The sequence below is a fragment of the Eurosta solidaginis genome, chromosome 2, assembly GCF_040869045.1.
Source record: "Eurosta solidaginis isolate ZX-2024a chromosome 2, ASM4086904v1, whole genome shotgun sequence".
In the NCBI taxonomy this organism is placed as follows: Eukaryota; Metazoa; Arthropoda; class Insecta; order Diptera; family Tephritidae; genus Eurosta; species Eurosta solidaginis.
This window is the reverse complement of record NC_090320.1, coordinates 25,577,716-25,592,213: the sequence shown is the minus strand read 5'-3', so window position 1 is coordinate 25,592,213 and position 14,498 is coordinate 25,577,716. Positions and strand designations below refer to the sequence as shown.

Below are 14,498 nucleotides of genomic sequence, written 5' to 3'. Positions count from 1 at the left end.
TGACACTTGTAATAAGAAATTTTATTTAAATTGTTTTTGTTTTTTACATCCAGGCAAAGCGTCTGAACCAGTTTGAATAAAATCTGTTTCTTCTTTTTTCAAAACGGTCTAATATACATGGTCCAATGAGCAAAAAATAATAATTTATTTGAATTTTGAATCACTGTGAATTTTTTAACACACGCATTCACTTATTGTCAATTCCATTGTCTCTATGTTCCTTTCCCAATTAATTATCGAAATAGGTTAATTCTGATTAAATTACATCAGGTCAAAGTTAGGTTGACGCATTTTTGTTTGAAATATTTGGATTCGAGTACCAATTTAGTATCCTGATTTTAATGTCATAAAAACGTATGTATGTTTTGAAAAATATTGAAGCAAGATGATTATTAATAAGATTTTGCAAAATAAATATTTAAACACCTTTTAATTCGACTTCCTCTTCGAAAACGCCCTGTCACAGTAAACGATTGAAAAATTTATTTGAATAATCGCCTATTTTTTCAGAAAATTTCCCATTTCAGAAGTTGGCTGAAGACGTCCTGTTTCTGAATTTGAATGAAGAACACCCTGTCGAAGGTTTTCGCGCCCTACATTTATTTATTTATGTTCAAACAGAAAAATAAATTCAGGCAATTTCGATTTAAATTGAGTGGTGTTCATACAACTCAATTTAGCTTCCACAATAGTAAAATGATATCTGGTTGGCTCATCTCTACAGCAACAACATTCCTTTGTTCAGACTGTCAAAATATGCGTGTTGGTATTAGACGAATGGAATGGAATAAAAACATAAAAATTTGAAATTTTTGTGTGTTTTAAGAACATGTGTTCAATGTTTTCGTTTCAGTTTGAGTTTGCCATCTTCTTTTGACAATTTCTACTCCAGTGAAATGAAAAAAATAAAATCAGCTGATGAGATGAGCCAACCATATAGATGAGCCATGCGTAACTGACGTTTAAATCTACTCAATAAACACATCTTACAAGGTTGCATTTGCAGTTTGAAACAATTTAAACGCAGTTTTTTTTTAAATTGACAATTTATTATATGGTAAATTGCGTAATAAATTTCCCAAATGGTATAAATTGCCAATTTGGTGTGTTTGTACATAGTATTAAGTCGTGAATCAATTGAGATCGTCTATGCCTCTTATTGAAAAATTTTTTTTTACCGAAAATAACAAAACTTTTTGGTTTGTATTTTCAGGAATAACAAATTTACGAAATGAGTGACAATTTTTATGGGTAAGTTGTGTATCTAACCTACCTAGATTTCGATTATCATATATATTATTTCTAATTGCTGTTTTTGTTGTACGGGTCCGTTTTTCGCTCTTATTTGGAATCCAAATCTATAAATAAAGTTTTGGTTGTAAAGATGGAGATTCGGGCTATTAGCGAGCTATGGGCAATTTTGGTCGTAGTGCTTTTGTTTAGCTATATTTTATTAAAATTTGCTAAAAATAAACGATTGTGAGCACACTAAGTAATCCATTTGTACCATGGCACTATTGTGAATATTTGCACCTACATTACTGGCAGTTGCTATCATACGCTAGATTGCAGCGCAAGCTGTAAGTTTTAATTGATTGATAGAACAGCTGATTTTTGTTGATATTTGATGATACTCTTATATTGGTTGCGCAAGATGCGCACGGCTGCGGCTCATCAGCATTAATTGGCGCTTAACCGCCTAGGCGATTGTGGCAGTTGCGTATCAAAAAACTGAGTCAGTCACTTTTAGCGATAACCGTCGCCAATTGATGGTCGAATGTGGGGTTTCCCAACTGGAAAATTCGAAACTGGCTTTTTTCAAACCAAATTTTACAGGGGTTGACGGAATGTAGTTTTAATATACATCAATGCTATAATTATCTTCTTCTGTATCAGGCTAAATAAACCGCACCATAGAGAGTCGCCTTATCTGACTCGTTTGCTTTCGAATGGCTCGAATAGTGCTGACAGAGCTGTTTGTGTCGCTCAGAGTTTTTATATAGCCATATGGTTCAAACTCAGACATACGATGAAGCAGACAGTTCTTACCTTAATGTCAAAAGCTGCTTTCAAATCGACAAAAAAGCTGTGCAACTCTTATCATGGGTCTTCCACAGGAGTTGGCGTATCGTGGTGATCCAATCAAAAAGGCACATGTGAAGCCGGTAATCTTGCGTACAATGTCCAATAAGCTTGTTAAAGACGGGTTTCTACACAATATGCTAGGTAGAAGATTTTTCAGCGATATTAAGCTGTCCGATGTCTCAGTAATTTGCGCGGTTAGCTGGATCGCTTTCTTTATGAACTGTGCTGACCGCACTTAAATTTTACCCCATTAGGGACTTATAATACCCTGCAAAAATCGCGAGTACTCCATGCATGCAGGTGCTTCAAAATTAACCACAATTCATACAAAAAATATGGTCCAATTAACGTTGCGTTGTCCTAGGACTGGACCATATACTCCAGCTCAGCATTACCAGTACCCAATACCCAGTATGACACAATTAACATTGCGATATCCTAGGACTGGACCATATACTCCAGCTCAGCATTACATCAGAGTAATCCATGGGGTACTCCAGTATGACACAAGTGGACCACATGACCCAACGATTTTTGCAGGGATATTTCCGCGGTAGGCATGCCTGTCGACAGCTCGGCGGGTGGTTCCAGATGTAGTCAGGCTAATATGGTAATAGAAGGTGTAAGTACCAGATTCATATCCGATAAAGGACTGCCCTTCTGAAACTTTTCCTAAATCCTGTGGGGAATGTTTTTGCGGATACAACACCAACAGCAACCTACCTTATACGCTGTACCTCCGTGATTTCACAGCTCCGTCAAAATCCGGCAATTTATTATTTCAACACAGTCGGATGTTAGAACGCATTTTCCACAGTCTGAAAACTCATCCGCCAAGGACACCCTCAAAACTTGTACAAGAAGCCATTCGTTCCCTGGACTGTAATAGATTAATCCCTTGCCTAGTTCAACAAATCAAGGATGATTTGCATTAAGGGACTAATCAATCAGACATTAGATACTTCTTTTTAAAGCCGTTCACATTCCATGTTTACAGTTAATGCCCCCAAATATAAGGTTTTCATATAATTGGCAGTGCCAGAATAGAGATCTTTTGGGTCCTAACTCACAACCAGAACCATGGTTTGTAGTCACATCTTTTGGTAAACGGACTTCTCTTATCTCAACGAGCCATTAAGCTGTATATGTCGAATAAGCCATATCATAAGACGCACTTTTCTTTTTTCCATATCCAGTACCTTTCAAGCCGACGACGGATCATACTCCACTAACGCTGCTGTTTTACATCAACACCAACAACAATCAGATCAAGCAAAGAACCAGTCATTACTCCAGCAAGGTCTCACACCATGTAGTGCAGATTTCAACAATTATTTTTGTTCAACTACCAACATTAATAGCATAACAGCTGCAACCACCGCAGCGGTGTCTAGCGCTTTTGACGCCGCCACCACACATAGTCATCTAATTGGACCCACCTTACGCTACTATGGTGGTGGTTATCATAATCCTGGCACCTATAGCAGTCAGCAGCAGCAACAACACCAACAATTGATCTACAATGGTGACAATTCGCTGTCAACGCAAAATATTCTAGGGGAAAATTGCGCTTACAATAAACCACCAACTGCTGCACTTACACTTGGCGCTCCTTTAGCTGCTGGTGGCGCCAATTATAGCAGCGTCACTGCTGCGAACATGTCATTCAGTTATAATCGTAATCGTTATATGCCATATAGTCGTGCCATAAACCTCAATGGCACTGCACCGTATCATCACGCCTTTCAAACGGCTGGAATGCCAACAAGAGCTGTAAGCAGTCTATCAATTACCACTGCACCTATTGCAAATATGAACGCACAACAAGCTGCATATACCTCGTACTCTACATACCAACCATTCGCTAATACTCATTCGAACTACCCAAATTTGTTGGAGGGTGCACCACTTGCAGCCATTATTTCAGCAAATGATAGCAGCAGCAGCGTTCACAATTTAAGTTCGCTGAGTGATTCCAGCGTCGGAACGCGTCCCATAAACAACGGCTGTGCTGCTTCAATGTGCGAAAACGTTACGCGTCGTAACCAAAATGATGCTGAGACTAGTTCAGCGTCTAGCGTAATGGATGCGAATGCCATTGTACAGGCGGATAATAATGCAAACGGTGGGATGAGCAGCGAGAGTATCTGTCAAGGTTGCACAACGGGTACAGGTCAGTCAATAACTCTACAAATAACTAATTTGGATTATACAATGGAGGAATCAAGTTTACGCAATTTCCTATTGGCACAATTGAGACCGATTACGCCAGTGTTGTCGCTAATTTTTGAGGGAAATTCTTATGCCAAAGTCACGGTTCCTGATATGTTTGTAAGTACAGCTATTCTTCTATGCTTGTTTCATAAAACCCCTGAATAATTTAACTGCTCTCACAGTTCGCCAAGCAGGTGGTCGCCAATTTACATCGCAAGAAGATTGGTCATAAACGCATGTTGGTTTCATATACGCGTGAGTCATCACAAACCGATCTCAAAACGCTACGTTGTCAAGTAGCTGGACTACTTAAGGTAAGTTGAGTTATTTTGTTTATCGTTTGGGGCGATGTTTTCACTGTTGCACCATTCAACATTTTGAAATGTAATAGTGATACTTTGTAGGTAAGCTCTTATCAGCATCAAGTGATTTCTTTTCTGTTTCTGCTAACCGGATTGTTAAGTGGCAATTCTACGTCCTCTTTAGAGTTGGGGAAGGCAGTGCTTCACAAAGGAATGAAAATGAAATCGCCAAGGATCGAAAACTCCAAAAATAGATCAACGGAAACGAGCTACGTGAACTCTATGGCTACGCTCATGCTAAAGATATTTTTTCACCGTTTTGTGAGGAATGTATTTCTGTATATACTGACCATAACCAATCTCTCCATTTTGCGGGGAATCTTAATGATTACACTGCCACGTTCAAGAATAGGGAGCTAAGACTTTTCAATCATCCCTATTCCTTGAAGATATTCACAGAATTAGCCGTGTCCGACTAGGAATTGGTTAAGGTTGGGAATTAGTTTCCTGATTACTTTATCCGCATTAATCCTGCTCCATTGCTGGTACCTATATCAAATTGATTCTATTGGTGTCTGTATCGCAGAAGTTTCTCGATACACGTAAGCGAACGTCTTCGGAAACCCTGCGTTGAGCTAAGCAATCACCAATGTCCTTTTAAATAAAAATAAATGTAAGATGCGAAAACCTCCAAAGAGGTTTTAGCCTGAGCTTCTTTTCCAATTTGCGTCGTGCTTCTTTTTAATTTTTCCTACATATTGGCGGGACGGGACCTACTTTTTTTATGCCAACTCCGAACGGCTTCTGCAAGGCAGATGATTTTTCACTGAGAGGTTTTCATGGCAGAAATAAACTCGGAATGCTTGCCAAACACCGCCGAGGGGCGAGCCCGCTTAGAAAAATGTTCTTCTAATTAAAAAACTTCTTTCTAAAATTTTGATGTTGCTTTTCCTGGCGCGTGAACCCGGGATATTCGGTGTGGTAGGCGGAGCCCGCTACCATCACACCACGGCGGCCACCAACGTCCTTTTGGTCGGCCCAAAAGCTATTCGGAGGTATTCGTGCCTTACATTTATTTAATCAGCCTGCTACTTCGAACTAGCAAAGTATTTTAACTGGCGAAGTCGGTATCGGTGTATTTACTATCGGCTACTCAATTACTACATTAGACAAGGGTGATCTCTCACCCAGTGTCGATATGACTCGAATTCAGAATTATATATTTTTACAAATTCACTACTTTACCATATTACCACTATCTCATCCACCCGCCATGTAATTTAGTGGAAAGTTGAGATTATAGCTCTGAAATAGGTTGTTTTCGATTGGGCAGCCGGGAAGAGGGCGATATTCCACTACGTCGTCGATATGATTCCACTTCTGACTTATTAATGTATTTCACAAATTCACTACTTTACCACACTACCATTGTTTTATCCACCCGCCATGTCAACTGGTAGGCAGCTGAGATCATAATTTTGAAATGTTTTCGATTCGGCAGTCGGGACGAGGGCGATCTTCTATTCCGTCATCGATGTGATTCCACTTCTGACTTAATTATTTCACAAAATCTCTATTTCTGAACTTTCTCACCGCAGGACGTACCATATTACACGCTACCAATGTATAAGTTCCGTGAGCTCTTTCAAGCGCGTTTCAAATCATCAATAAGCGTTTTGGATCTTTATAAATTACCTGACATCTGTACTATAACCGTCGATAATTACGAAGAGAAATTCATTGGCCTGCAAACGGGTGTAATTAGCACGTTGGAGAACTCGCCGCTAATGGAAGGTCTACAGCACAGTGTACCCTATTGCACAGTGCATTTCCAGCGCGAACAACATAAAGGCTGGGCCGAGCAAGAAATTGAACCATTGCCCAATGTATGGATGACCATAGCGGACTTACAAAAAATTATTTATCCATTACTTAAAAATCACCACGGCGATATACCGATCGCTTCATTGGTACACTGTATATCCGGACAAATGAAAACCGAAATTACGCCCAACGAAAATGGTGTGAACTTAGAACATTTGGTATGCTGCGTACAAGGCATACAAGTACAAGTGAATAATTTCGGCATTAAAATACTCGGTTGGCTGGAGGTGGATAAAGAGAATCATGCGAGTACACTCAATACTAGTCTAAGCTTCAATAGTACAAACTCAACATTAGAGCGTAGTTTATATGCAAAGTCGGCATGCGCTATGAGTGATCCGCTCTATCAGATATCACGTGAGGTTATTGAGTTGGTGAAAATGTCACCGAAATCTACAATGAAATTTAATCGTTTTATACCGGCTTATCATAATCATTTCGGCAAACAATGTCGCGTAGCCGATTATGGCTATACGAAATTAATAGAACTCTTCGAAGCGCTCGCTACAGTCGTACAAATAATTGGTGATGGTGAGAATCGATTCATCACGTTAACACATCGCACGCAATTGCGGCGCTTTACATCCGATTTATTGCGTATTTTGCGCGCTCATGGCAACAAAGCTGTTTTGCTCTCTGAGTTACCTACGATTTTTGCCGAAACTCAACATCGTTTCTTCGATGTAACCGATTATGGCGTATGTGATATACGCGATATTTTAGACGGTTTAGCCAATTCGAATGTTGTGGTGATGTCACGCGTAAAAAATGGTGATGATATGTTCATATCGATGCCGAAACGTAAACAAACTGGCGCTGAGCTGGAGAAGACGATATTATTTGCTGGCGAAATGGTTGAGCTCTTTCGCAACGCTCCACAATATACCATATTATTTGAGAAGTTTGTACGTTCATATCATTATCATTTTGCCTATCAATGTCGTTTGAGCGATTATGGGTTTTTGAAGTTGGCTGATCTTATGGAAGCGATACAAGGTGTTGTTGAAATGGAACAGACTAGCGATGAGGATAAGAAGATCTATTTGTCAGCAAAAGTAGCACGTCGCGTGTTTGCCGAGCAATGTGAAGAGCTGATACATGACTTAACAGGCACGGCAAATACTTGCATGAAGTTGGAAGAGGTTTTACAGTTGCATAAAAAAAAATTCGGCTATCAAATACAACCGCAAACACTTGGCGTAAGCAGTCTGGAAGAGGGAGTGGAGCTACTGCCTTACATTGAGGTGAGTATTGTTTCTTTCCAACGTTTCTTTTAAGCTTTGTGTGCGGCATGAAAGCTAACAACTCCTTAGTAGGTAATCAAATCTTACAGGGAATGGTGCAGGTTGAGTTAGTCTAGGTTAAAGGGGAACTCTTTTAGGCCTTGTAAGTTCTTGAATCTATCTTGGTACTCAGACCTGAGTTGAGTCAAGGATGATGTACTAAAATAGTTCGAGGTGATCAAGAGCGAGAATAGACGCATGGAAACCAGTTTTTACCCCAATGTTGGTAAGTTTAAGGTCGTAAAAATACGACACCTCATATCGAACCTCTAATAAGAGCAGCCTCTACTTCAGACACAAATAAAAAGCGATGATATCTGACTTATGTGAGGAAAGGAAGATGCAAGTACCCGAGCGGTTACCGATGCTGATAGCCGCATACCAGATATGGATCTCGGTATGCTAGCAACCTCAAGGTATTGGTCCGTCTATCTAGGTAACGATTTTATACGAAGCTTTTCCCTCAGTCTCTCGTGATCACTTATCTATGAGCTTATATGATTCAGTTCGTTACAGCGCTTCCTGACTACTGGTTGTACTTGCAATATTCAGTACCCTACACGAGATTTTTACTTAAAGAAGATTTGCTAGGTCATGATTTAATATAGCCATTGCCCAATAAACTCCCGCAACGTACAAGGCAAATCGAAGGATTCTTAACTCTGCCCTTTCTTTTATTTCTTTCTTTCTAAAACAGAGTGAACTTGGCTTCACTGAAGATCGAACCATAAGACAACACTAAAGTATTACTTATATCATGAGCAACGTTTTTATCTTTTCAGTTAACCGATAAAGAGAAAATCCAATGGATTACATGCCACCGTGAGGATGCCGCATTTCGTAGCCAATGTTATCGTGCTTGCAAGCTTGTCGTGACTTATGAAGCTAGTGCCCAAACAAGTCCTGATGATAGTAGTGAGTCTACCGCTAGCTCAACTGATTCAAAAAAGAGCCAGTGCAAAAATTATGCACTCACCAGCTTCATGGAGGAATTTAATAAAATGTATGAGGATAACATCAGCGAAAGTTCAGTTAGAGCCATGAAACATTTAATTGAGGTTAGTACAAGCGGTAATAATATTCTGTTTGGGAAAATAGTTAAACGGAGATTCTTCCTTTGGTTTTGTTTTTGCAGATTTTCCAAGAAAATGATGTGTCTTACGTGCGCAGCTCAGAATTTCTAAAATTTCTTCTATGCATAATTAATGTGCTCGAGAAGCGGAGCAGCATAATGCTATCGGAGCTTCGAAGAGCATTACATTGCAATATTAGAACCACTTTTGAATTTGGTAAGTATTAAGTATCAGAGACGGAGTCATGTTAAAAAATAGCCTTAAGTCTGCGATTTTTATCTGGAATATGAAAACTTATTAGGATGAACGGTTGGCCGCTACAGCTGGTGGAGCAATTGCGAAAGTAGCCGAACAACTTAGCGCAACCAAGGGTTGTAGTAAACAGTGTCGAGTATCGGTAGCTGAGCGGCGGTATAATAACGAGAGGACAATAATGGTAGTCGCAGTAAGGAATATCGGCACCGGAACAGCTAGGCGCCGGTGTGATAGCTGCCGGTACCAGTTGAGCAGTGCGGCGATCAATAGCGACAATGAGGCGATGGAACGCTTACCTGTAGCGGAACCGAAGAGATGGTTATGTTGATGATGACATAAGAACTACAAAGACTAGTTCGTTATATTATTGCTTCGGGCGATCCTCCAGGATGGGTGGTTTTGTAGCGATAAGGACACTCCCCGAAGGCCTTGGGGAGTGTTATCGAGTTGATGGCCCTTTTCCGGATGCAAATCCTGTACGTTCCGGTACTAAGCCCGACCATCTCGGGAACGATTTGTTATGACCACATGCGACCTTCTAGGCCATCCCGCCCTCCCACCCCTACATCCATGAGGAGTTCGGGGTCGCCAGAGCCTCGGCTGTTAATGAAACAGAATTCGCCACGACAAAGCTGGCTGCGCTACACAAACCCCATAAATCCGGTATTTTAGTCGCCTCTTACGACAGGCATACCTACCGCGGGTATATTCTGACCCCCTAGCCCGCTGGGGTCAGGATATGAAGTCGTTCGGCGTGGACCTCGCATGCAACAAGAACTTCGAGGAGCCGGGTCAGTGCCGGCTAACTCGCTGGACATCCCCTCGCCACTCACCTTAGCACACTATATGGAAGGCTGTGCGTATCAAAAGGGTCGTCCTAGATTGATCTGTTGGTTGAGGTTAAATGTACCTCAAACGCACAACGGTAGCCCCTGGTGCTCATGCCTCCGTCCCGTTGTCCTCACTTAAGTGGAGGAGCGCTGCATTGATAACTTCGCCATATTTTCTGGACTGTAAATATATATATATATATATATATATATATATGTTTATTAGACCGGGTCGATTTATTAACCGATTCAGGAAAAAAAAGTTCCACTACGCATACCCAAAAAAATAATTTTGAAGCCTGCGAAATTTAATTTTTTGACTTTTTTTCGACTTTGATTTTTAAGGTTTTTTTTCATGACCTACTAAAAAAATTTTCATTTGATTGTAAAATTTTTATGTATGCCCTATCCGCTAAAAACGTTGTCGATAACAATTTAAAAACAAATATATATTTTTTTTTCAAAAAACTGTTATCGACAACGTTTTTAGCGGTGTATACATATGAAATTTTTTTTAGTAGGTCATGAAAAAAACCTTAAAAATCAAAGTAGAAAAGTCAAAAAAAATAAATTTCGCAGGATTGAAAATAATTTTTTTGGGTATGCGTAGTGGAACTTTTTTCCTGAGCCCAAATCCTATCGAAAAATCGAACGCGCGATATCGGTTAACTTTCGTCCATACAAATTGACCCACCCTAATGTATAGACATATATGCGAAGACTGAAGAACTACCCATTTACTGGAAATTACTAATTGCTACATATTCTTGGCTCAGGACTTTCTATCGGTTGATAAGTGAATGCGACAGTATTTTGCATATATTTCTCCTACTCAAGGGTGGTTGAGGACCATTTGTAAGTCGTGTTCAATGCAGCCGAGAAGCCTTTAGACTTTATTCGCTACACTATCCCCATATTTTCGTAGAGCTGATACAGCTCATCATTATACCACTCGCCGTCGGCATCAGGGTAGGACCTTAAATGTTCCTTTTCTCTCGAACCCTCCAAGGGCCATCTCATGTGCTCGCGACATCGTACATGATTTAAAATCATACATTTGTTGTAATGTGCGATTATCAGAGCTTGATTTGGTAGTCGTGAGAGAGAAGGGCCTTAACTGAATCGCTACCGAAACCAGTATTAAGAAATTCTACCTTTGATGAGCCCCACGGGCGCAAAAGTCATTATGCACCTGTAATGTCCAGAGAATAGATAATGGCATGTAAATGATAAGCTTGATGTACACGGTGCGTTGTCGAGTATAGCTGGATTCGTTTTGATTTTTTGAAAAATCGATTTTTTCGATTCCATACTCAAAAAAAAATCGATTTAATCGATTAAATCGAGTCGAAAAAAGTTGATTGCTGCTTAATTTATAGCAGTAGTGGAGAAACCAACCGCGGGTACCAAGAAGATGAACAATTTTTGTTTAGGATATTCCATTTTGTACGCAGACATTTATTAAGTAAATTCTGCCTTCTCTGCATTGCTATCTTAGAAATCAAACAGAGATAAACTCTTGTCAATAACGCTTTATAAATCTCTCATCGTATCTCTTCTAATATATGGATCGGAATCATGGACCGTGTCGAGAGCCAATGGGATGGCCCAGTGTACGAGACAAAAGTCCTGGCGACGATTTATGGTTCTCGCCGTGATGCCAACCGTTACGTCATATTGTGGGAATGCATGAAGACGCTCTGGCACAGATAGTATACCTATCGACACCCGTATTTTGAAGCAGACGAAGGGGGAGACCTTCAGTAAGAAGACCTGATCTCCCTTGGTGTAAGTTATGTTGAAACAGAGATGCTGGCGAGATTTTTTATGCAACACCAAAACCATCTAGGCGGTTGAGGGCTAAACGATGGTGATGATAAAACCTCCTCATCTTTCCCCCTTCACTCGAAGTCATAGTCATGGTTTATGGTTCTAAATAAAGTCGAAAATATTTTATTTTTATGAGTTAACCGGGGATTTCCCGTATCGCTTTAAATGTATGAAAACATTTATTTCAAGCAATTTTTTTTTTAATTTTATAATTTATTTAATAATTTGGGAAAAATTTAAACAACGTGACATCAGGACGGACAAGGCGACAGCTGTTTCGATTATACCTTGTAAATCTCTTCAAAGCCTTTTCTCCCGGGAGTGGGAGTCGAACCCGCACTCCTACGATAGTTGAAATGGTTACAAACGCATTCAGCTACGTCATGCCTTAGTTGTTGTAAAGTTTTTCCCAATTGCCTTCTTTGGCATATATTATCTTCTACACATCACATAATTCGTATGTAGTTATGTGTTGAAGTTATGCAAGTTTGTAAGGCGGTTTTCAGAGAAACTTGGTATTTGTTGTTTTTGTTCTATTTATAGAACTACAACGAATTAACCATATGCGTTTGTAACCATTTCAACTATCGTAGGAGTGCGGGTTCGACTCCCACTCCCGGGAGAAAAGGCTTTGAAGAGATTTACAAGGTATAATCGAAACAGCTGTCGCCTTGTCCGTCCTGGTGTCACGTTGTTTAAATTTTTCCAAATTATTATATAAAATATTTTATTTTGACTATGAATATAAACCAGTGAAGGTAAATTTTATAAAAAATTTCAATAAATATATTTTCTGCCCATTTTGATTAATCAATATAAAAATTTTACCTACTATAACTGTAAGATGATCAAAACTTCGAAGGCTAAAAAAAATCGAACGATTCTTGAAAAAAATCGATTCTTCATTCTTCGAAAAAAGATCGATTAAATCGATTAAAAATCGAATCGAAATCCAGCTCCATTGCCTAGGGCGTTTATTGTTCTTGTAATTGAAAATCGCGAAAGGAATTTTTAACGCCTCCAAACTTGGGGTCTGTCAAGCTCAATTGAGTGAAGCGCTCATCTAGCGGAACTAGTGAGACGCATTTTCCAAAATTTCTTGACATTATAGCTCTGACTACAATTACTCTAAAGGTACTAATTTTCCCCGAGGGTATATCAGTATCACTATGTTCTGTGGTAGGACACAGTTAAACTTATTTCAATAAACTTACAATTTGAATTCTTCTGTTTTAATTGTCATTTCAGGTTACCCAAATCTTTTCACCGTTTTATCTGCATATAACGACATTTTTATAGTCCATGTGGACACCAGCCAAGATCGTAGAGAGATCTCATTACAACCAAACTGTGAACGTGAGTTGGAAATATCCATATAGTTAAATGTGATACTAATATAAGATATCTCTTTCTCTCCACAAACCACTAGTTCATCTTAGTGCCTTGATAAATCGTTCCGGCCTATTGAACTCAACAAAAACAACACAGGCAAGCAAACAAAAACCCTCACGTCCATTGCGTCCACCACTTAGCGAGAATCAGAATAGACGCAATTATAGCAATCAAGGTCCACCAGCAAAAATGCGCGCGCTTTCTACTACTACAACCACCAATGAGAACACAAACTATCAAGTGTCACAAGCCTACAAGGCTAGTCGATTGACAAATAACACCTACGTACCACCACAAACAGCAACGGCACCACCACCACTAAAGTTACAACGCACCACCACACAAAGGCAAAAACAACCACAGCCTATAATGCTACAGACACAAACCCACCCACCACAGCATATACAGCAAGCATTACAAACCCAACAACAAATGCATGCTAATCTAGCATATGACCACAATAACAATCACTTCAGCTCTAATGGTAACTCCTCCATCTACTCCGTCGCCTCGCATAATTCCAGTTTAAATACATCAGCTTCGAGCTCTATTCCAAATGATATGTCATTCAATTCGTCATTCGGACCACTTAATCATTCACTAAATTCTACAAACCTTTCAATGACCGAGTTAAATTACAGCGGAACGCAATTGGTACATGCAGAGTTTCCACAGGCAGCATCTATTCCAAAAACCTCGTTGATACCAACTTCTGGTGCTAATGTAAAACTTTGGGATAGACGTTATGTTGCCACTACTGCTGCTGTTGATGTAGCAGCTGCATCGGTGGCTTGCCATCAACAGCCCATGTCAATGTTGGTCGAGAATGTGGGTGGCGGTGATGGTGGTGGTCAGGCATCGCTTATAATGTCGACATCGGAAAGTGCCGCAATGGACGCACATCGTCAGCAACAACATCAACATCAACTGCAACTACAACAGCAGCAGGCTCTTCAGTCGGCCATTGAACGCTCAATGATATTAGCTCAGAGTAAGATAAAACAGGAACCGAACAACGAACAAAACCATCTACATATGTATCCTATGTTTGAACCTCCAAAGCCGGATACACCACCATCCAATGTAAGTTAAAATCAATTGTATATTTATTTAGGCGCTAGAGATGTCGTACTTTAGGCGACAAGTTGGAAAACGAAGACTTGTCTGACTGGGAAATTAGTTATTTATCAGAAGCCATAAAGGGGCCACTAATAAACCTATAATGATCATCCTAATCTGCGCTTCATGCCTAGCATAGGAATGTAGACAGAACCCTAAAATGCGTGTTTTGAAAAGGCAATGAACAGTTCGATGCAATAACCGCCCATCACCGTTGGCTATATTTAGCAA

General features: G+C 39.8%; 1 protein-coding gene across 4 annotated transcripts in view; it reads left to right on the top strand.

Moving 5' to 3' along the window:
- Marf1 (meiosis regulator and mRNA stability factor 1-like protein) overlaps positions 1-14,498 on the top strand; it is a 34,025-nt gene that overhangs the window by 12,669 nt on the left and 6,858 nt on the right. For all 4 annotated transcript variants that reach the window (XM_067764665.1, XM_067764667.1, XM_067764666.1 and 1 more), the window contains 8 exons: positions 1,214-1,251; positions 3,282-4,416; positions 4,482-4,613; positions 6,200-7,729; positions 8,551-8,826; positions 8,904-9,057; positions 13,005-13,112; positions 13,186-14,231. In XM_067764665.1, the coding sequence (XP_067620766.1) occupies positions 1,232-1,251; positions 3,282-4,416; positions 4,482-4,613; positions 6,200-7,729; positions 8,551-8,826; positions 8,904-9,057; positions 13,005-13,112; positions 13,186-14,231 (4,401 nt within the window). In that variant the 5' untranslated portion in view covers positions 1,214-1,231. The remainder of the gene's footprint in view (positions 1-1,213; positions 1,252-3,281; positions 4,417-4,481; positions 4,614-6,199; positions 7,730-8,550; positions 8,827-8,903; positions 9,058-13,004; positions 13,113-13,185; positions 14,232-14,498) is intronic.